This window comes from Eleutherodactylus coqui, chromosome 13 (genome assembly GCF_035609145.1).
Source record: "Eleutherodactylus coqui strain aEleCoq1 chromosome 13, aEleCoq1.hap1, whole genome shotgun sequence".
NCBI lineage: Eukaryota > Metazoa > Chordata > Amphibia > Anura > Eleutherodactylidae > Eleutherodactylus > Eleutherodactylus coqui.
Window position 1 is genome coordinate 87358064 of NC_089849.1, and position 19763 is coordinate 87377826.

Here is a 19763-nt window from a genome sequence, read left to right on the forward strand (position 1 = left end):
TGCAAGTACTAGCGTAGTAATAGCGTTTATCACGCATGTTGCTAGGAAACATGCTAATGAAAAAACAAAAAACAGGAAGAGCATAATTCCAGGCCTTTTTCCCTGCTTGCGTTTGTTTTGCGCATGTAACATACGCAGGTATACGTGTGCAAAAACACAGGCATACGCGATCATACGCAGGGAAACTTGATAGGATACGCAATTGCAACACTTCAATGTTTCCGCAGCGTTTTACATATACACCGGTGTGAACAAGCCCTGAGGCGGATGTGGCCCTCGGTGAACATGAGTTCGTACAATATACCACATTTATACGGTTCTTTTTGTTGTACTGCTTTAAAAAAATATTTTCCTGTCGCCATCTGACCGCCATAACTTAATTTTCGTTGATTGACTTGGGTTTTCTGTAGTGCGAGGCCTTGTGTTTTGCAGGGCGACTTGCAGTTACTATTAGTACCATTCTGGGGGTGCGGGATAAATAATGAGGCCCAAACTTGTATGTTTTTTTTTTACTATACTATTTTTTTATTCAAAGACATTTAATTTTTTTTCAATTATTTTCTGCTGTCATCTTGTGCGCGCAATAACTTTTTTATTTTTTCCGTCTACGTAGTTCAGTGATGGCTCATTTTTTGCGGGATGTTCTGTAGTTTCCGATAGTACTAATTCGGAATACGTACGACTTTTTGATCGCTTTTTATTGCGTTTTTTCTGGGAGACAAGGTGACTAAAAAAGTGCATTTCTGGTGTTCTCTATTGTTTTCGGACGACGTTCACCGTGCGGGGTAAATAATGTGCTACTTTGATAGATCGGAGTTTTACGGACGCGGCGATACCAAATATGTATTTTTATTTTGTTATTTAGACTTTTTAATTATAGATATGGCAAAAGGGGGGTGATTTAAACTTTTATTACTTTTTTTTTACAATTAAAAAAACTTTATTGCTCTTTTTTTAACTTTACTTTTAAGTCCCCCTGGGGGACTACAATATGCAATACTTTGATCATTTCTCCAGTATGAGAGGAAGCCTATCAAGCCACCACACGGGGATGGCTTGATAGGCAGTCTCTCAAGGTAGCCCTGGGGCCTTTCAGAAGGCCCCTGGCAGCCATGACACCTGCACGGCTCCCCCGATCTCATCGTGAACAGGCACAACATGTCAAGGATTCCCCCAGATCAGTAATATAATGATGAGTTACATTCTGTTCCCGTTGGATATATATTGGAGCTCCATGTGATATCTTTATATACGCTTGAGGAAGAATCTGCTACGAATTTGAAACGCGTAGTGGAGGCTCTGTAATCAATGAAGTAAAATTTACCGAAAAGCCATCTTCATCAACTTCTACTGGGACTTGCACCAAAATGTATTCCATCCTAGCTGGGGAATTTTACAAAGGTGGCGAAATCAAATATGTTTTTGTTTTGATTTTCTTTCATTAAAAATGCGAGTAGTTTTTTAAAAAACTTTTAACGTTCTTTGTAATTAAACTTTTATTTTACTCCCTTTTTTTAGCCCTCATAGGGAAGATGAACCAGATGACCCTGGTGGAGGTCCCTTCCAACTCTACGATTCTATGAACTGACAATCATTTGATCACTTATACTGCAGTACTTCACTATTGCAGCATATTGTATTTTAACAGGTGTTCTATTAAGTCATGCTACAGTCAGGGCTTAACAGACAAACAGCCATAGCCACCCTGGAGTTCTTCACCTTCTCATCGCAGGTGAGCCATTTGTGTGATAGAGGTATACCCCTCCCTCTTTCGAGCCATTAAAATGCTGTTGTCAGAATTGACAGTGTCACCTAAATGGTTAACAGCTGTGAATGGACTTATCACTGACCGCAGCAACTTCAGCCAGATGTCGGCTATCAAAGACAGACGACAGCTGCTGTATATGGAGTGAGGTTGGCTACCAAGCTCGCACCATACAAGCTCTGCATACCAACTGCTGCACATGTGCATCGAATGTTGCCAAGGGGTTTAATTGCATAAAAAACCTAATGTAAAGTTGTGCCTATGACCCGAAGAAGGTGCAGGTCCCGTACCGAAACGCGTTGCCCTGTACTCCCAGCGCTGCAGTATTTGTTCTATCTGGAGTTCTCAATAAATCCTGTGGATTATAACAGCCTTCTTCTGGATTAGTGGAACTCCTCACTATTATATGCCAACGTGGATTTAGGGGGTTGTATTGGTTTCCATAAGAGGCTTGTGTGGCACAGAGTGTTAAGGAAGCAGGAATGCAGTCCTAAGCTCTCATCCACGACCTGAAGGTTGCGGGTTCAATCCCTGTGTGGTTCAGGTAGCCAGCTCAAAGTTGACTCAGCCTTCCATCCTTCCGAGGTCGGTAAAATGAGTACCCAGCTTTGCTGGGGGGTAAAGATGACTGGGGAAGGCAATGGCAAACCACCATGCAAAAACAGTCTGCCTAGAAAATGTCACAATGTGATGTCACCTGAGGACAGTGCTTGCACCAGGGGACTTTACCTTTACCTATTGATTTCCATATTCCCTCCACTCACGTACTTTACTGTTTATTCTGCGCTACTTATTTATGTCTGGTCCATTACCCAGAGCGCTACCTGTTTTTTCTTCTTGTATTGCCTGGGTTCCGTACGGTTCCTGGATTGTTGGCAAGCACACTCCGTTGACAGTTGTCCTGTGGACGGGGAAGTATAACCTGCCTTATTGTATTCAGTGCCTTTCCCAGCTCCTAGGTGTACAGATGTCACTTTCTTTGGGTTCCCCTGTTTACATGAGGTGAGTGTTTGATTTGTTCCTTCTGCCACTTCCACTTGACCCCATTGGCCTTTAGAGCTTTAGCACATACTATTTTTGTAACCTCTACATTTTTCAAATCCTGTATATGCTACAGTTTGCATTGATCTCTACATATAGTCTGTTGAATGGCCGGGGTCAGAGCTAGCTAGCTCTGATCCTGTCCACTGTAGCAGGAGCCCAGCTGTTGACATGTGGCCCCAAACCTGACTCTTTTCAGAGTCCTGTGTGCACGCTCATCCAATAGGTAGTGCTGTTGAGGTAGTTTTTCTATCTTCTTATGTGTGCATTAGTGATAAGAGACATCATAAAACTGTCACATTCCTCAGCTCAGTGAACTGATTTAGTGTTTGTCTCTCTGCTCAGACTGTCTTGTGTTTTTTCATTTAATAATACATGCAGCCAATTAGGATACTTGCAGAATGATGTAAGAGGACCCTCCCCCGCTGCTTCAGACAGCATCTCTGGATGCACACATGCCTGAGAAAATCCATGTTCTGCTTCCGATGCAGATTTTCACAGCAGAGTTCACTCGCTGCAATGTAATGAATGAATTCTGTCGTGAAAATCCATAGCATTTCTGTGCATAATAGAGCATGCGGTGGATTTCAGAATCTGCAACATTACTCTGTTCCGCTGTGGATTTTTTCCCAATGCTAGTAAACAGTGTTGACTGATATTGTACCACACATAGCTGCAGAACTTTACGTGAAATCCGCAGCCGCAATTCTGCTGTAATTCCACGCTGTGTGAAGTCACGCTAACGATCGGCTCAGACGAGTCGGAAATGCTGCGAGCATTCTGGGCGGGATTTCAGAAATCCATCCACACTCTGCAGAGAAAATCCGCAACAAAAATCGGCCATGGGAATTTATGCTGCGGATGTTCACAGCAGATTTCACTCCGGTAAATGAAGAGGGGAAATCTGCGCCAAAATTTATGCCGTTTGGTGTAGATTTGCCACAGCGGATTTTCTGTAAATTTGGATTTGCTGAAAAACAGCGGCACGTGTAACACCTTTATGCTACTTTCATACGGTACATAGGGCTCCTTCGCACAGGTGCAAAATCGCTTGTGCAAACTGCTGATAATAGAACCCATTGATTTCAGTGGGTTCCCTCACACTAAGCATTTTTGTACAAATTTCTGTCCAGTGAAAAAATACGCAACATGCTCTATTTTTGTGCCCAAGGCGCCATGGGAGATGCGCAATTTTGCTGTGTTAATTGATAACACCGGGGATTTGTTAGACTCTTCAGCCGGTTCAATCACAGTGTGTCCTGCACCGATGTGAAAAGGCTGGGAAGTGCAGAAAAGTATAGAAGAATGCTTAGATATGCGAATGAAAGCACCTGATAGCGCTTCATTCACAGCGCAATCACGTCACGCTCTCACGAGCACATATATATATATATATATATATATATATATATATATATATATATATATATATATATATATATATATTTATAAAATAGCACATATTGAACTAATTGGCTTAATTGTCCTTTGCAATCAATGTTAGCCTGCTTGTGCGTGCAAAGAATACTGTAAAACCTGCACAGGCGTGCGTAAAAGCGCAATTGTGAAAATACGTAGTGCAAACGCACGCATAAATGCACTTGGCTTAAGGGTGCATTCACACAGGCGAGAAAATCGTGCGAGTTTTGTCCATTGCTAGTTGCACCAAACTTGCATGAAAATGCAACCCATTATTTGCCATGGATGTATTTACACGGGCGGCTTTTCTCTCGCAGCATGTTCTATTTTCGTGTCTTGTGCAAGCAAAGAACATGCAGACGCGCACCCTAAGGGGGCGCCATACAGCAGCATGCAAAGTGCCCACATCTCCATAGGCCTGAGAGTGGCCAGTTGTCTACTCTTCTGCTCGTTGCGCCTTCTCTCGCCTTCCGTCTGCGGTCCTGATGAACTCTTGGTGGTGGCACCATCGGGGTCTTACATCACTCTTGTGGCCCCTGAGCTTACAGCCGCCACCGAGAAGTAAATGTCTCCGGTAGTAATAAGAAGTAGACGCTCGTTACAATAATGTACATTTATTTGGTGTAGTGAAGCTCAAACACACAAGCTCTTCTATGGGAAAAACTGCGGATGTGACTCCAGCTCTTCAGCGAGACATCATACGTACAAACTCTGCAAGTAACGGAGAAAGGCCGATGAATATCACATGGAAGACCGCAAAATAACACAATAAAGCTGGATTCACACCAGCGTATGCATATTTACCTGCGCATTGGCGTGTTTTACCGTACTTTCTGTGTGCGCAAATCATGCGCATTTGCTTGCACAAAAAAAAGCACGCTACCACGATCCAATTAATTGAAACAGGCAATTAATTAGTTCAATATGTGCTATTTTCCTGCTCAAATGCACAGGAAAATACAGTGTATTTTTTTGCACAACAGAATTGCGCACGCCAAATACGTGCAAGTGAACAATCCCATTGAAATCAATGGGCTCTATTTTCTATGTATTGCGTGCACAAGTTTTCTATGCACAACTGCAAGTGCAAATAGGGTCATGTGAATAAGCCCTAAAGCCAGATTCGCACAAGTGTATTTGCGGATGTAAAATGCGCTCATGCAATACTCAAAAAATAGAAACCATTCTTTTGAATCGGATTGTTCACATGCACGTATTTGGTGTGTGCAATTTGGTTGTGCAAAAAAATATGCAGTATGCTCAATTTTCCTGTGCTATTGTGCAGGAAACGAACACATCGTGAACCCGTTAAGCTATCTGGCCATTTCAGTGTCTGAGCGCATTGGTGCATGTTTTTTTGCGCTCAATTTGCATGCGCAAACTGTACAGTAATATATGCTGATGTACACACTAATACACAACATATCTGTAAAGTAACTGCAAAGTACCTGTAAAGTACTTGTAAAGAACCTGTAAAGTATCTGTAAAGCACCTGTATAGTACCTGTAAAGTACCTGTAAAGCACCTGTAAAATATCTGTAAAGCATCTGTAAAGTACCTGTAAAGTATCTGTAAAGCACCTATAAAGTATCTGTAAAGCACCTATAAAGTATCTGTAAAGCACCTATAAAGTATCTGTAAAGCACCTATAAAGTATCTGTAAAGCACCTGTAAAATATCTGTAAAGCACTTGTGAAACACCTGTAATGTACCTGTAAAGTATCTCTAAAGTACCTGTAAAGTACCTGTAAAGTATCTGTAAAGCACCTGTAAAGTATCTGTAAAGCATCTGTGAAGTATCTGTAAAGCACCTGTAAAGTACCTGTAAAGCAGCTGTAAAGCTCCTGTAAAGTATCGGTAAAACACCTGTAAACACCTGTAAAGTATCTGTAAAGCACCTGTAAATAGAGATGAGCGAACGTACTCGGATAAGCACTACTTGTCCGAGTAATGTGCTTTATCCGAGTACCTCTCCGCTCGTCCTGAAAGATTCGGGACGCGCTGCGGAGCGGGGAGCTGCAGGGGAGAGCGGAGAGGAACGGAGGGGAGATCTTTCTCTCCTTCTCTCCCGCCCGCTCTGCCCCGCTCCCCGCTGCGACTCACCTGTCAGCAGCGGAGCGCCCCGAATCTTTCAGGACGAGCGGGGAGGTACTCGGACGAGTAGTGCTTATCCGAGTACGTTCGCTCATCTCTACCTGTAAAGTATCTGTAAAGCACCTGTAAAGTACTTCCAAAGTACCTGTAAAATATCTGTAAAGCACTTGTGAAGTACCTGTATAGTACCTGTAAAGTATCTATAAAGTAATTGTAAACCACCTACAAGGCATCGGTTACTCTTAGTGTGAAGGCAGGTAATGCATTCTGTAATTCTACTTCATATAGGGCAGATCGTACGACTGCAATGAGACCCATGGTGAGAGGCGGGCGAGTACAAAACCCCCTGGGGCTCATTTACACAAGCATATTTGCACAATGTACTGAGTAGAACCCATTGGGTTCGTTCATTTGAGTGTACTTTTTAACGCGATGTGTGATTGGGTGAAAAAATATGTGGCATGACCTATCTTAGTGAGTATTTCGCACCATAGAAGCCCATTGAAATCAATAGAGTTTGTAAATGTATGTAAAATATGCAGGAAACCTGTGTATTCGCTGCGTACTTACGCAATAAAGCAACGCGATTTTGTTTTGCCACACATAAATACTCTGCATATCCACACGAGTAAAAAGACGTAAGGCAGCAGTGTATTTCGTCCTGTGAATGCGCTGCGTATTCACAGACTGAAATACGCAAACGCCTATGTGAACGCACGCTTGCACTGCATGTTGACACAGAACCACTGCATTTTTTGCAGCTACCTCTAGGGGGAGCTCACTGTATAGATTTTCACAGCTTCCTTTTAGGGCTTATTTAGACAAGCGTGGGTGCAATTACAGAGCGTATTTGCACCTGAATGAGAGGAATCCAGGAGTTTGGGCAATGACAGAGCGCAGGAGTTTGAAAATTACCACGGGAAAATAGGTGCCGCCCGATCTTCCCCACATGATGTATTCACTATACTACAGGGAAGTTCTATCTTCTCTCGACCGTACAGTTAACAGGCAAACAAAACCAATGAAATCCCATAGAGATCAGTGGTTTAGTTTTGTCCCGTTATGCGGCTGTGATTATCACACCTATATAAGGGGCACAACCACAGTCGTGTAGGCCGGCTTCACACTGGTGATAGCCTATCTTGCGTTGCGAGAGTGAGTAAAAACGTATGAAAATGAAACCAATGATTTTCAATGGTTTTCTTCTCATTTGCGATGCCTTCACTGCACACTCGCAGCACTAAGAAAAAGCAGCGCTATCGCCCATTGTTTTCAATGGGGCCAGTACCAGCAGCGCTGGCCCCGTTGAAAGCATAGGGAGTACATCGCGCTCCCCTGACAAAACTGTGGCAGAGGTCCGCGATGCTATCCCATTGCCTTCAATGGGGCGGCAGCAATAAGTTGCAGGCAACCCCCGCAGCAATGATTTTCGGGGAAGGGCTTGAAATATAAGCTTTTCCCTGAAAATCATCCCTAGCTGTAAAGAAAAGTTTAAAAAAAAATTTAACTCACCTAGACGAGCTGCCCGGCTCTTCAGCCCGTCCCCGGCAGTCGACTTCTGTCTTCTGGAGTCCGGGGATTGAAGAATCCCTGCCTCCAGAAAGCGTTGCCTCTGATTGGCTGAGCGCTATAACCAATAAAAGGCAGCACCCAGTCATCATTGAATGACAGCTGAGCGCTGCCTGTGATTGTTTACAGCGCTCAGCCAATCACAGGCAGTGCTGAGCCATTCATCAATGCATCAGGGGTTTCACTTTGTTTTCAATGGGGCCAGCAGCAGCACATTGAAAGCAATGACAGAACATCACAATCTCCTGTGAGAGCAGCGGCAGGGAATTCCTTCATCCCCGCGGGGTGTCCCCTCATCACTGAACACTGTGTTAGCAGTGCAGGGTGTTGAGCGACAAGGGGACTCCCCGCGGGGATGAAGGAATCCCCGCTGCTGCAGCAGCAGGAGATCGTGATGTTCTCCCATTGCTTTCTATGGGGCCAGCTCTGCTGCCGACCCCATTGAAAGCAATGGGATGAGGGGATTCCCCGCAGTGATGTGAGGCTGTTTTCACATGAAAACGTCTCGCATCCAGAGTTCCACACGCATTGCGAGGGTGATATTGGGGCCTGATATCGCTCTCACCAGTGTGCAGGAGCCCTCTGAGACATATCTTATTTATTTTTTCATCGACATTGCTGTGTGAAGGGTTGTTTTGAGAGGGATAACCTGTCGTCTTTGTTCGTACCACTTAGGGGTACGTATACCATTTTGTAGGACATTGGTACCATTTGGAGTACTCATGACTTCATAATCATTTTTGATTACAATTTTTGTGTGGTAAGATGAACAAAATACCAGCAATTCTGGACTTGTTTCCTTTGAAGCATTCACCACATGGGGGCAACGACATTTTAACTTTATTCTGGAAGTTGATAAATTTATGGTGATACCATATTTACATAGCTGCTTGATACTTTTATGTTTTTCTACACCTTTAGAAAAAAAATTATTTCTTTGTGTCGCCATATTCTGAGAGCCACAACTATGAATATGTACTAAATGCCTTTAATAGGAAAACCCCTTTAACTGATCATCCTACCTTCAAAATCTACAAGGCCGTCTCCATTCACATCCACATCTCTCAGTATTTCATCAACTTCTCGGGGGCCGAGCTGCTGACCAAGGAGTTTCTTCATAGCCTCCCGCAGTTCCCGTGTGCTGATTCTGCCGTCACCGTTTGAGTCAAACTGGTTTTGATAAAAATGTGTCAAAAAATTGGGTCACAAGTGATAACAGTACAGAAAAAAATCACATTGGAAGATCACACACAGAGAATGAAAAACTCAAATGGCTACCGAAACTAATGAGGGTTTGCCTCCAGCTGGATAGTCGGAGACATTTTTTTAGGACTGCCAGACAAATTATCCCATTAACATGTTCCTGATATGGTGAAATTATAAAAATGGAGGAGGGGACTTTCTTACCATTGGCCCATAGGTAACAGATTTTCCAGTCCCTCCACCTGATATTCATGGCTTTGAGGCACAGGCAAATTGAGGGATTGGCTTTCTTATTAGTAGTTCTTACAAACTTCTGACCACCTTTAAAGGGAATCTGTCAGCTCCCATGACCCTTGACATAGACTCATAGTAGAGTTGAAAGGGACCTCCAGGGTCATCTGGTCCAACCCCCTGCTCAATGCAGGATCACTAAATCATCCCTAGTCCTCACACTATGAGCGCGTGCCTATGTAATCCATAGGATGCAGCTTTGCAAGGGGACAGCGGGGAAATAGCGAGGAAGGTAAGTATGAGTGTCGCATTCCCGGATTCAGTGATGACCACATAACTTTAGTTTACAGGGCTCACAAGAGATGACAGATTCCCTTTAAGTATTTTTCTTCTTCTCTCTTCCCTTGCCCACCTTCCCTTCCTTGTTTCTTTTTCATTCCTTAGGCATATCTCATCTCCACCCTTGTCATGAAGACAATCTAGACATATGCCCCATTAGAGCATATGAAGGTCATAGAGTAGATCTCTCGCTTGGAATGCCCTCAATAAGCCAGAACAGAGTTTCTTGGACCAATATCGTGCTCACCCATGTGAATGTAGCCTTAAAGAGAGTTTGTCAGCTCTATGTAGGGGAGCAGGGCTAAGACATAAAACTTTGACGTTTTTACTGTCAGCATGGTGGAGAAAATCAACTTTCATCCCTCGCGCTCTGCTCTGGGAAGCAGTCTGAGGACGGGGCTTCACTCGGAAGTACTCTGCCTCACTATCCATTGACTTGTTCCATGCTTCTGCAGCATCCAACCAGAAAACTGCTGCAGCTGACATTCAGAGTTCTGCAGCAACTCAATGGACAGCGAGGGAGAGTACTTCAGAGTGAAGACCCACCCTTAATACTTTTCTCTTAAAACAGCTCACCTGTGGCCAAACCATAATAAAGATCTGATACTCCACCTCTCCCTGCTCCCCGCAAGTCCTCTGCCAGTGGCTCCGGGCCACTTAACTCTGTTATTGGCTGCAGCAGCAGATTTACAGAATATCTCTGGCTGGCTGCAGCCTGTATATAGTACGTCACCAGGGGGACCCGAAACCGCTGGCGGATGACCTGCGGGGAGCAGGGAGAGGGGAGTATCAGCTTTTTAATGTTTTGGCCATGAGGAAACTGTTTTAGAGAACAGTTCCACTAGTGTTAACTATTCTAGCAAGTTTCAGTGCTGTTTTTCTAGTGAATTGTCCACCAAAGGCAGCGCTCACTCTCTGGGTGCTTTTAGACGGAACGATTATAATTATCGTTCAAACAAGCGAACGTGAATGATATCGTTCGGTCTAAATGGGAGCCAACAACTGAACGACGAACGATAATTGTTCACTTTTCGTTCGTCTTTCATTTTATCATTGGCTCGTTCACTTATCGTTCGGTTTAACCAGCGCTCGGTTGGTCCCTCTCAGTCACAGCCACTGTGAATGATTCTCGTTTGACCGAGTCAACAATGTGTCTGCTTGTCTGAACATGCCGCATGAGCGAAGGAGCTTGATCAAACGATAATTGGCTCGTCTAAAAGGACCCTAAGCTGGGCACTCTGGAAAGGAAAGAGTTAAAACTACAAGGTACCCTACTGAGGATCAAGGAGCCCCAAAACAGCCCTACGGGTATATTCACAGGTAGCAGATGAGATGCATTAAAACTGCATCAAAACCACAATTTGCATCAGTTTAGTCATGCGGAAATTGTCTATAGTGGTCGTACCGCGCACGCTGCAAAACGGCATCAAAGACGCATCTGGTAGTCCAGATGTGGTTTTATTGAAGCTTTAGCTGCAGCTGCTTCATGTGAATATACCTACCTGCCTACAGAGGTGGGAGTATGTAGGTTCGAAACTATAACGTATTCGTACAGCCTTCGTACAGTATATGACCTTGCTGCTCATTAGTCGGGAGAACCCATCCATCCTCATGCACCCGGGTTATCTTACTGGGTTCTTGTGTAATACCTCTTTAAAAGCGTCTCTCAGCTCCTTCACACCAATCATGTCGGCTGTCTCTGCGAGAAGTTTTGGTCCCATCAGCTCTACAAAGTCTTCAAAGTCCACTTTACCCCCTGCTGAGGGCAAAAGAACAAGTTAGTGCAAACAGTATTACATCAAGCCAGGGGCATCGACGTGGGCATGGGCATCTAAACTGCACAAGGTACCTCCACATTGGTCTTCCAACATGGAGCTCCAACATCCCACATCAGACGAACGTATTTTAGCTCGTTTTTGGTACACAGAAAAATCACATGCAAAACGTGGAGAATAGAAGCTATTGATTTCAATGGTTTCATTCTCATTTCTTCTTTTGCGCAAGTGGTTCTCGCGGATGCAAAAAAGTAGGTCCTGCTCTATGTTGTGCGCATCAAAGAGGCCCAGAGAGCTCTATGGGAGGTGCGTAAATGCGCACATATGTACGTATGGGCATGCACGGGTATTTGCAAACCAACATAGACTCCTATGGGGAGCTTATGTGCAAAATATAGCATATCCAATTTTTTTTGCGCAAATACGCCCATGTGCGGCCGCCCTTAGGATTCTTTCAGATGAAATTGGCCACACAATGCAGCTCAGTTGTAAGTTTTGTAACAACATGCAGGTTTTGTTGCATCTTTAACTGCGGAAAGTTATTTGCATAATATGTTTTTCCGCTGGACTCAGGGCTTATTCACATAAATACATTTGCGCATTGTATTACATGTGGAAAATTTGCATGCGCAATACGCAGTGAATAGAATCCATTCGTTTTTGTGCAAAAAAATACATATCATGCACTGAACTAATTAGCCATTTCAATGAATTGGAGAACGCCTTAGGGCGAGCACCCACTGGCGTTTTTTTACCTGCGTTTTGCGTTTTGCGTTTTTCCTGCACAGGCATAGAGATAACATGTGTTCCTGTCCACTGGCGTTTTTTTTGCGTTGCGTTTGCGTTTTTAACATAGGAACTGTCAGTTGCATATGTGTCCTTATTTTTCTCCTAATGCGCCCATGAATGTCAATGGAAATTAATGGAAAAGCCGCGAAAACGCCGCGAAAAACGCGCGGAAAAATCGCGGGAAACGCGGCGAAAACGCTGCGTTTTTTCCCGCGGAAAACGCAAACGCCAGTGGGTGGGCGCCCTTATTTGCGTGTTCAGAAAGTACAGCAAAACACACACATGAATGCGCAAATATGTAACGCCCATCAAGCAAATGCATGCGTAAATACGCTTACGCCCGTGTGAAGTCGGCCTTAATAGCAAAATTAATTGTGGAATTACACATTGTGGAATTTTCTGTATGTTAGAAATCCACAACAACAATCCCACAAGATGTCGTTAATTCTGCAGCAGTAAGACGTGCGCATTTGAGAACATACGGACTTCAGGCCCCATAGGATGATATAGGGCTGCGGATGTATCCACTTTGCTGATTCCGGTATGTGTGCCCTAAAGCCCCCTTTGAGTTCAGTGGAAGCTGTAAAAATGTGTATGATGCAAGTGCCCCCTAGTGGTGGCTGATTTTAGCCAAAATGTAGCCATTTAAATGTATGATTGTCTGAAGGTGAGCGGGGGGTTTGGAACTCTGTAAATCGGCCAAGTCTTGCAGAATTGGATTAATGAGCAATAAAACTGTAAAATGGTAAAAAATGTAAATGTTTACATATACCGTATATACCGGCGTATAAGACGACTTTTGAACCCCGAAAAATCTGCTCTGCAGTCGGGGGTCGTCTTATACGCCGGTAATACAAAAAAAAAAAAGTGTAAAAAAAAAAAATCATTACTCACCTCCCCCGGCGTTCTGTCGCGCTCCGGCAGGATGTCGCTCGCTCCTCGTCCCCGGCGCAGCATTGCTTTCTGAATGCGGGGCTTGAAATCCCCGCTTCCAGAAAGCTAATACACACGCCGTCAGCCAGTTACAGCCATTCAATGACAGCATTGAATGGCTGTGATTGGCTGAAGGCGCACGTGTGTTAGCAATCACACCCATTCAATGATGTCATTGAATAGTGTGATTGGCTGAAGCCACGTGTGTTTTAGCCAATCACAGCCATTCAATGATGTCATTGAATGGCTGTAACTGGCTGACGGCGTGTGTATTAGCTTTCTGGAAGCGGGGATTTCAAGCCCCGCATTCAGAAAGCAATGCTGCGCCGGGGACGAGGAGCGAGCGACATCCTGCCGGAGCGCGACAGAACGCCGGGGGAGGTGAGTAATGATTTTTTTTTTTCTCCACTGTATTACCGGCGTATAAGGTGAAAGTTGGGGGGTCGTCTTATACGCCCCGTCGCCTTATACGCCGGTATATACGGTAGTAAAAAAAAGGTGGGTGATGAGGTGTTGATCCCCCCAAGAGGAGCAGGCAGATCCATCCTGTCCATCCTCTCCGGGACATAATAGAATGTCCATATTATTGTTAGTCTCTAGACAGATTAGTGCCCGGCCGATTTTGTGCCTTACGGACCAAGCAATTTTCATTGTTGCATTGCAAAAGCCATAACTCACTGACATAGTCGTATGAGGGCTTGTTTTGGGGGGATGAGTTATATGATTTAATAGCACCATTCTGGGGTACATATAATGTGTTGTAGAACTTTTATTACATTTTTGGGAGGAGATGGAAAAATGCCCCAATGCTTTGCAATGGGAGAGGTCACATGTGCGATTTTTACATGCGTACAAACGCGTGTAACGAAAATTATAGGACACAACGATTCGCAGAACGCATATAACTGCGTTCTGCAATGAATGTATGTGGAACCCATAGATGCTGTCACATCCGGGGGTTTCACCTTGCGGTCAATGGGGCCGGTGGCAGCGGCGCTGACCCCATTGAGAACATATACTGAAGATCGTGATCCTCTGCCACAGCTGTCAGAACGATGGTCTCCCATTGAATTCAATGGAGCCGGCAATACAGCCCGCTCCATTAAAAGCAATGGGCTGCCGGCCAGCGCTGTAGTAATTTTCGGGGAAGGGCTTAAAATATACTCTGCTGAAGGTGGAGCCTAATAGGCTGAGCTACATGATAAACATGGAGGCTTTTGCCAGACTTCTGGCTATGATGAGAACCCATTAGTACCTTGCACACAGCGGGGTGCTGATGGGTGACAGAAGGAGTCCCCTCCCCCTGTCATCTGCTTACATGCTGCAGTTGCTATTGATTATGGCATATAAGGGGTTAAACAGCCACGATCTGAGGTTTCTCCTTTCCTGACTGTTAGAGCAGGAGCTGGGCTGTCAGTAGTCAGCCTAGCCACCACCTTAAAAAGATGTATGTGCAGGTGTAAAGCCCATTAGTGAGGTCCGTTAAAAGGAGTATTGGCCGTCAGTAAGGAGGTTTCTCAATATTCGTTAGGAAATAGACTTTTGCACTCATATTATGAACACTAACTGATTTTCTGTGAGAGTTCAATGAGCTCCATTTCAGTCGGCATGTATCCCATAGTTCTCATGCACTCGCCCAACTCCTTGTATCCAATGAAGCCATCCTTGTCACGATCAAACTCCTTAAATGCTTCTCTCAACTCTGGGGAGATAAGAAGTTGTTATTAGTACATTGGAGGGAACAGCGTTGGATCATTAATGGTGCCGAACATTGAGAAGATGTGCTTGTGTACAAGCCCATGTAATGTATCTACAGCCAATGCCGTGTTGTCCCCAGGTTCACCATGCTGAGAGTTCTGCTCTGGGAGTATAGGTCCCATTATGTCACACTCTTTGTGGGGTGATCATTTCACAGAAAGCGGTACGAGGTCCATAAAAAGACAAGTATGATGCCGTTCTCAAACTTTACATGGTTATAGCTGATGGCCTTCATTGCATTATGTATTACATTGTGAAGGTCAAATGTATGCATGGAGAGCAAGGTAAGCCTACTCAGACCTCGGTGTTGGTTTCATCCAGGGCTGCTATCAGATTTTCCATTTATAATCCCAAAAACGCCCCCCCTGGACAGAATGACCTATGCCATTACTAAAATCTGCTTAAACATAGACCAACAGGTCTCTCTATCGGCAGGTTTCTGTTCACTTTTGTCATTTGGTGTCAGAAAGAATAGCGAATTCTACCACATTATGCCGAAAATTAATGGAAACCTGCCAAAACAGAGAGCTATTGGCCACTAATGGCCAGGATAGGTTCCGTCCAGATGCTGTCCAGGGGTGCTATTGTGCGAGTTTGAATGGAAACTCTGATAGGACCCCTCAACAGACTCAATAATGTGGTATGACCAGGCCGTTAGTTGTTTGTCCGGATACAAAGAAGAGGATATAGACATATTAGAGACAGTATAAAGACTCCTACCTTCAATCTCCTCTGGTCTCAGCTCTCTGTCCTGGAATTAAAGAGGAGTGTTGATAAAGATATACTCCATATGACATAATAGAACTTTGTTGCTCTATTCTTTATTTACTTTTAGAGTTTTTCTTAAAGTGATATTCTAGCCTAAAGCTGAAAATACAGCTATTGCCCAGCCTCAATATCTCACTTACATGGTCTATACCAGTGGTGACGAACCTATGGCACGCATGCCAGAGGCGGCACGCAGAGCCCTCCCTGCTGGCACATGCCGCCGTCGGACGCTCAGCACATTAGTGAATACTGGCAAGGGCCGGCATTCACTCAGTGGCGCTGATCCCGGCGCACACTGTGACATAAGTGTGCAGCCGGGATCCTCCTACCCCCTCCCCTGATGTCTCCTACTTGGTAGAGGAGGGGGTAAAGTATATGGGTCTCGGGTGGGCAGGGGGGTGCTATTACTGCTGGGCCACTGTGGGGTGTCACTATTACTACTGGGGGCCGGTGAGGGATGTCACTATTACTACTGGGGGCGCTGAGGGATGTCACTATTACTACTGGGGGCGCTGAGGGATGTCACTATTACTACTGGGGGCGCTGAGGGATGTCACTATTACTACTGGGGGCCACTGTGGGATGTCACTATTACTACTGGGGGTGCTGAGGGATGTCACTATTACTACTGGGGCCACTGTGTGATGTCCCTATTACTACTAAATCTGCACCCGGTCTATTTTGAAACAGCCTTGTCCTTTTAAGAACAACAGAGGTAGAAGTCATAAGTCGTGATAAGCCCCGCCCCCTGATGTGTTGGCACTTTGCGATAAATAAGTCGGTTTTGGGTTACAGTTTGGGCACTTGGTCTCTATAAGGTTCACCATCACTGGTCTATACTGATCCAAGGGTGTCTTCTGGCAGTCTGTCCTGGCCACCTATCTGTACACTCAGGTCCTGGACAATGGTTCTAGCTACCATCCCGGGAACTTGTATAGATGGTGGCTCACAATGAGCACACACAGATTTGACAGTGAGCCCGGCTTAGAAACTGAACGGCCAGGCAATCGGCAGTTACCTGCCAGGAGACACCAGTGGATCATCCAAGCGGCAGGGGTGAAGTACTGTAGGAGAGACTTTGGACATGCAATGGCGGTCTTCATTTTGGGCAACATTTGCCTTTTCAGCTCGGAGTATCATTTTTATCAGGTTCTTGCAGGAAAAAAAAGTCTTGGTTTTTCCATTACCAGATTTTATTTTTAGCCAGAATACCAGTGATTCTAATGATGTCCCTAAATTGATGGAAATACGATTGAATTGATAGGCTGAACGATGTACTGCAAACTGTAGTAAATTCTGCACCAAAATCTGCAGGCTACCTGTCAATTAGGATGCAGAATTAAAAGCGGATTTGGCTGCTTCCTGCGGCGTAACTGCATCCCGTGGAAAAGGTCCCTAACAGTGCTCCCAGCAGATTGCCTCCAGACTAGGGTCACCTTACAAGTCTCCCCACTATTGTCTCACTAAAGAGGTGTGCGTCAAAGAGTAATCCCATCACAGTAATATCGATACAGAATTGTCCCCACTACTATGCTATGACCACATTAATCTCCTCTGATGGCCAAGCAAAACTACGGCCACTTCTTCTCTTGTTGTCTCTACATGACTTTCCCCAGATGCCACATGATTGGCCCATTATAGCCAATGGCTGACTGTTCGAATGCCTGAAAATAGCTGAGCAGGGTAGCACAGTACGTTCCTAGTTCCACTTGGTTCTAGCAATCAAAGAAGCTACAGTGGTCAGAGATGGGTGATATATCCTAACGATATGCATTTGTCATGAGACAAGTCCTTTAAATAAAGATTAGTGTTTTTCCTGTTCTCCACTAGGACCCATTCACACGGGCATATGCAAGTTGTGCCCGAGATTCTTGGAGAGCATATAGACATACGTGTGTGCTTCGTAATACCTGTGGGCAGAAGACATTACATTCCTAAAACATAATGTAGTGGACTTCAATTCTATAGAAACATCATGTAGCGTCATCCATGGTTTATAGGTTCACTGCAGACAAAGGCAGGGGATGGTTCAATGTGGAAGGGTGTTCTAGTCTACTCTCGACCTCTGGGGATGATGAACATCGACTCCCTCCCAGATTGATTTGCCACATACCCACTGGGATGGATGCTAAGTCCAATATTGTTTTCCTTTCTTTATCTTGCTAATACACTATATATATTGTATATCCCGTTTGTATCTTTTGATCTTACTTATCTTGCATGGGGATACGTATTTTAATATTTTGCATGTATGTCTACTTTTATCACTTTTAGAAAACTTGATCAACATTTGGCCTGTTTATACGTGAACCCATTTATTCACGCCATGGAGTGTGATATAGATGGAAAACACAGGAATAGGAAATACACCCAAGTGACTGGGCTCTGAGAACAAGACTACAGTTGTGGTACAACCACTGACCGGCTTCTGAGCATGCAGGAGTAGTGATTTTTCTCTGGGACCAAAATTTGCAGTGTTTACTATTTTTGGGTGATTCTAGTATTTCCTACAGAAGCCCAAAAGAAATTGAATCACACCCGCATGAAAATGTGAATTCTATGCAAGTGCGATGTGATTTTTCTATTTTTACTATTGAAAAACATGCAATTTCATTTCCTGCTAACTACATCGCAATTGCAGGCAAAAATCACAGGTTTGCAAGTACAATATCGGTCTGTGTGAATGCACCCTAACCAGAATACTTGTAATGGTGCAGGAGCTAATTCACATCCTCATCATGTGGGGTCAGTGGTTTCAAAGAAAACAATTCAAAGCAATATACAAGACCAATGAAAGGTGAATATCAATGCAATGATAAACTGTAGAGCCTACAGCATCAGGGTCAGCCTGGCCCAGAGGGGAACAGGTGAAACCCTAGTAGGCCCTGAGCCTGGGCGGGTTCACAGCTCTCTATACATGGTTTGCACAGGATCTGCACATGTAGCACCCACGGTTTGGGGTCCTACAGCATTACTATTGTTACTTAATGTAAATGCATGTGTAGATATTTGTAAAAGTGTGAAATTATGTGCATATCACGTTAAATGGTCAGTAATGGAATAACCTTTGGTATTCCTCCCACCTAACACTGGATGACTGTGTAGAATACACCCTAACCTGCTCTCACACCTGTCAGACACCCCTAGCTAGCCTGAAATTGGATAGAGTTTTCCCCTAGCTTTGGATTGGTTGAGGAGAAAGGTATAAAAGGGAGAGAGTGGGCGGGGTTATCCAGTCTAGTCCAGGCCTGGAGAGAGTCTAGTCCAGAGGAACCTGAGATAGAGACCGAGGGAGGAACGAGGCAAACATCCACGATAGCCAGTGTGGTGGGGAGCTTGAACATCTAAAGTGTGAGTACGAAATCAAGTTTATGGTGGAGTGTCAGTGGAGGAGAGAGAAACAGAAACAAGCAGTGTTAAGGCAGCAAGCAAGTCACCGACTAACCCTTTACAGTCCAAGTCAGCAAACTGAATCTATAGTGAATGATGCACGTGGATTCCGTGACCTAAATAATATCACCATAATGGGAATAGTGTAGCTGCTATTGGGAGAAAGAACTCTCCTAAAAAAAGTTTGAAATTGTTTTTCTAAACTCTGCTTCCTGATGTGCTTCCCATCACCTACAACAACTGCGCTGAGGTACCACACAACACTACAGCAGTGGAAAGACTACTACCCCCATTCTTTATTTAGTTCTCCACTTTTTGTGTTTATTATTTTTGTCCGGAATGGGTCCCTACCTATATACGAACTGGCGTCATGACAACTAACATCTTCCCCTACCCGACTCCGCGGGTAGCAGGCCATTACAGCTGCCTATCATTTTTTTTATTTATTAGTTTTACCACTGGCTTAGGTAGGCCCAGTAAACCACCATTTTTACCATCTGCCAGGAGGAGCCGTAGAGCCACCGTGACTACCATCTCATTTTCCCCTCGCTGCGTAACAGCTCCTAGGTCTGGGTCGCTACACACGTATTGGGTGAATGGGAGTCTACCAGTTCCTACCCGCTGCATTCTCCATACTGGGTCGCATGCAAACGCAGCCACCTTACTATTGAAGTATATGGAGAATGCAG

The 19763-nt window shown here is 44.5% G+C and overlaps 1 protein-coding gene across 5 annotated transcripts in view; it reads right to left on the bottom strand.

Moving 5' to 3' along the window:
* Window positions 1–4823: 4823 nt before the first annotated feature.
* The window catches only part of LOC136588706 (calcium-binding protein 2-like), a 58175-nt gene continuing 43235 nt past the window's right edge, over window positions 4824–19763 (bottom strand). For 4 of the 5 annotated variants that reach the window (XM_066588122.1, XM_066588118.1, XM_066588119.1 and 1 more), the window contains 5 exons: window positions 15637–15667; window positions 14726–14860; window positions 11311–11420; window positions 8911–9058; window positions 4824–4936 (listed from right to left, as the gene is read on the bottom strand). In XM_066588122.1, coding sequence (XP_066444219.1) covers window positions 4911–4936; window positions 8911–9058; window positions 11311–11420; window positions 14726–14860; window positions 15637–15667 — 450 coding nt within the window. In that variant the 3' untranslated portion in view covers window positions 4824–4910. The remainder of the gene's footprint in view (window positions 4937–8910; window positions 9059–11310; window positions 11421–14725; window positions 14861–15636; window positions 15668–19763) is intronic. The other variant, XM_066588120.1, reaches the window with a different exon arrangement.